This window comes from Berghia stephanieae, chromosome 7 (assembly GCF_034508935.2).
Source record: "Berghia stephanieae isolate SIO BIC M18660-M18661 chromosome 7, UCSD_Bste_1.3, whole genome shotgun sequence".
Taxonomy (NCBI): Eukaryota; Metazoa; Mollusca; class Gastropoda; order Nudibranchia; family Aeolidiidae; genus Berghia; species Berghia stephanieae.
Genome location: NC_088366.1, coordinates 29,696,047 through 29,699,964, shown reverse-complemented (window position 1 = coordinate 29,699,964; position 3,918 = coordinate 29,696,047). Strand labels below are relative to the sequence as shown.

The 3,918-nt window shown below is 35.4% G+C and overlaps 1 protein-coding gene across 2 annotated transcripts in view; it reads right to left on the bottom strand.

Moving 5' to 3' along the window:
- Positions 1 to 2,755: 2,755 nt before the first annotated feature.
- LOC144977026 (flap endonuclease 1-like) overlaps positions 2,756 to 3,918 on the bottom strand; it is a 26,437-nt gene continuing 25,274 nt past the window's right edge. The window contains exon 13 of one of the 2 annotated variants that reach the window (XM_078921724.1): positions 2,756 to 3,246. In XM_078921724.1, the coding sequence (XP_078777850.1) occupies positions 3,184 to 3,246 (63 nt within the window). In that variant the 3' untranslated portion in view covers positions 2,756 to 3,183. The remainder of the gene's footprint in view (positions 3,247 to 3,918) is intronic. The other variant, XM_078921723.1, reaches the window with a different exon arrangement.

Genomic DNA, 3,918 nt, shown 5'->3' with positions numbered 1-3,918 from the left:
TTCGTTTTCAAAGCGTAATTGGACTGAAGGAACAGATTTACACACATCTTTTAAAGCATTTTTAGGTAAATGATAAATAAAACAGGGCTTAGGCTGTCTCCTTGTGGTGTACCGATGCAATGTTACCAAGGAATGATTTATTTATTTCCGGTCAACATGGCTGACACCTGTTGGCACTGAGCCTCCGCTAAGTGAATTGTCTTTTATGTATATATATATATGAGTGTTGGTGGGTACTTGTAGGTACGAAAGTGCTCGATAATGGTGGTTAGAGCTAATATATAATGTAAATTTTCACTCACATTTTTTTGCCGAGACGACTCGTTTCTGTGTTCCTTACACTTCCTCAGTCGGCATAATCCATATGCAAATGGATTATGCCGACTGAGGAAGTGTAAGGAACACAAAAACGAGTCGTCTCGGCAAAAAAATTTGAGTGAAAATTTACATTATATATATATATATATATATATATATATATATATATATATATATATATATATATATATATATATATATATATATATATATATACAGTGCACACTGGATACGTCGACATTGCCTAAGTCGATTTTTTTCTTGGTCCCCCCCCCCCCCCTTCTTCCTATATAACATTAGTAAAAAAAAAAAAACTCCACATAAGTCGATGTTCTTATCACTCATGACTACAATCAAATCACAAATAAACAAGTATTTCCATTGGTTAAAAAAGCTACCAGTAAGAATTTTCCAGTGGTTAAGAATATCCGCGAACGATTGGCTCACATCGATGTGATGTAGGTGCTTTGCCTGACGTCCGTGTTCAATGTACATAAGCAGTATTCAATAACTTTAATTTCTCCGTCTCAAATTTTACATTGTCGCAACTTCAAGTTCAAGATTTTTTTTGGTACTAATCCCACGCCATCCTATGTAATGGCCCTCTTAATTAGTATCAATTTTATCAAGAATTCCAGTCAAGTCTACAACAACAATGGCAAACCTATCGCGAAAAAGGAAGATTCGATGCATTTGGAAAGTCTGGCATGCGACAGAAAATCATCGCATAGGAAATTGGCATACCAGCTATTTCTGTCTCGACGATTTACAAGAAGCACGACCTTGACCTAGAGGTTCCTACCTTTCCGCTTTTCGAGGAATAATTTCACTAAATTGGTATACATTCCACATTCAAGGCAAAAATTCCGCTTTTCACCTTTCCAATCGAGGAAATTAAAAAAAAAAAAAATCTCTAGTGAAAAAAAAAGTGAGCTATGGCTCATTTCGTCAGCATCTCCTATGGTCAATCCACACATATTTTGTGTGTCTGATTAGTCCCTTCAAATTGTGTTCTGATGATGTCGGATAATATTATATGTTTGGGAGGGGGGTTGACCGAAGTATTATTATTATTATTATGGTGACTCCAATTTGTGAGGTCAATGACCTTTGTAATATTAATAAATATTAATAATATAAATAAATATAGTAGTTTCTAAAAAAAAATTTTAATGCAAATTTCTCTTTCCTTATTTGTACTTCGCAGTCACAGTTACTTTTTTGCACACGATTAACTCTAATAGGACCTACCAGTTTTAGGTATGCAATGAGTCACATATTATAGATGATTCAGATTTCCCTTCGATTCAACTGCACAAATGAAGTTGAATAGGTCATTAATACATGAGCCGATGGTTAGGCATGTTGACAGTATGCACTTAGGAAAGGCATTTTGTTGTTTCCAATGTACATCAAGCAGTGACAGGGTAGGCCGGGTCTGTTTGATCAGTCTAAAAGTACTTTGTGAAAGCCTGGTATCCGGTCAAAGGGAGAGCAAGCAATTACTCAGTCCATACTACACTAAGCCCCCTTTTCAGAGCAATTGTACGGATGGACTATCATTGATACACGACTTGAGAGTGGGAAACGGCACCTTTGTTCCACCACACATCAAATCTCTAATTGCCAGTGTATTTGTTTGTTTGTTTTGTTTTTAAGGGTTTTACGGCGCTTGCAACACATTAAGGTCATATCAGCGCCAGTAAAAAGGAAGAAAATGGGATAGTAAAAAGTTCTAGAATGACAATTAAAGCACCCAAGAAAAGGTAAGACAAAGGGGAATTCGTTCAAATAGGAAACAGATGTAGATTCCAAGAGCACACTATCAAAGTACTTTAGTTTGAGATCACCTAAAAGTCTCCAGACACCAGCACAGGTCCCCACTAAGAGGAATACACTCAAATGTTTACAAATCATATGTTAAAAATGAAAAGAGTAACAGTACATAACAGAGAGATGATTTACAAGGAAAAAAATACCATCTCCCAAAACAATAACTATGCATTTGACTGTTTCCCTCCCAGCTAGGACTCCGACCAGGGCCAGGACAAAACCAAGTAATCTCATTCCAAGACAAAGACAGAAAGCATGTTGGAAAACAGATATAAGGGGATAGAAGACACAGCATGTACCCCCTGCCCACTATGGGAGGTCAGGAACCCCACCCAGCCAGTGTATTTGATAGGGGGACAAGTATTTTCTTAAAATTTCTCCTCTAACTCCAAATCGTGGGTTTCTGCAGATCTAAGTAAAACCATCAACACTGGACTGTTTAATAACTGGGAAAAAATTAGAGGAATTTATGATTTGAGAGAAATTTAATAGAAATTTTAAGGGTTAAGAATAGAATGCATAGATAAAAAATAAAAAAAAATAAAAAAATAATAAGAATAATAATAAGAAGAATAATAAGAATAAGAATAAACACTGTCATCACTACAATTTTCAATTTCAATTTATTTACAGCTCCATGAGACAACAATACTCAATTTAAAACTAAAATGTTCTAGGCCTGTATGATAAAAAGCAACATTAAGTACAGAAAAAAATGCGGAGAGAAAAAGAATATTCCAAAACATCAGCTTCGTAGACAAGGAAGCTGATTTTTAATGGATGATTTTTTCATACACTTTTCTTTCTGCTTTGCCTGCCACTGCATCATACATACACCATTTCAAGTTTTACTTATGTACATATTATCCAGTTTTGTACACGTCCTCAATGTATACATTGTATACATACAATGTAATGTGTGGAAACGGTATGCAACCCCGTTTTGAGTCCCAAAACAATAACAACTAGGAAAAAAAAAAACAACCCCTCCATAAAATCCTTAGAGTTCCTCTTTTAAGATTATATGTTAGTTTATTTTGCTTTCTTAAAAGATCCCTTTGTTTTTTTCTTGTCTTTGTCTTTAACTGGCTCAGCCTGCAAAGATATCCAATGATAAAAGATATGATATGATTGTTAAACAGAAGTCATTATAATAATAATAAACTGGGGGCAGCATGACACAACAGTGTGGTCTTTGCTTCGTACCAAACAGGTACCGACCTTGATTCCCCCGGCCCCCCACCTCTCTACTGCAATATGCAACATTGAGCAATTCATCTTGCCCTTGTTTACTTTGCCGTGTTGCACAGCTGCTAATGCCTGGATCATTCCATTCTACCTTTGGAACAGACAAGCACGAAAAATTTACCTTTGAGGATATACGGAAACAGAATATTATTTGATTTTTATGTTATTTTCTTGTATCCATTCCAGAGACAGTGGTACTGGTGGAAGTAATAGTAATTTTTGAGAAGTTAATATTACTGCACATTATTATTCACAGATGAAAAAAAAAAAAAATACAGTTAAGCACACTTTTAAAATTGACAAACGAATTGATGGAAAGATCAGACGTGTCTGTGCCTCATACCTGCCAACCCATAGTGAAAAAAAATAGGATGCTTCTTCAAAAAAAATAGGAGTCTAGGGGAAAAAAATGGGGGTAAGCAATATCAAGAGGAAAAAAAAAAAGAAAAATTACCCTAGGCGTAGCAGCATAAATATAACCCGCAAACAACAATTGTTGAGGTGAACTGGTTGACAAAA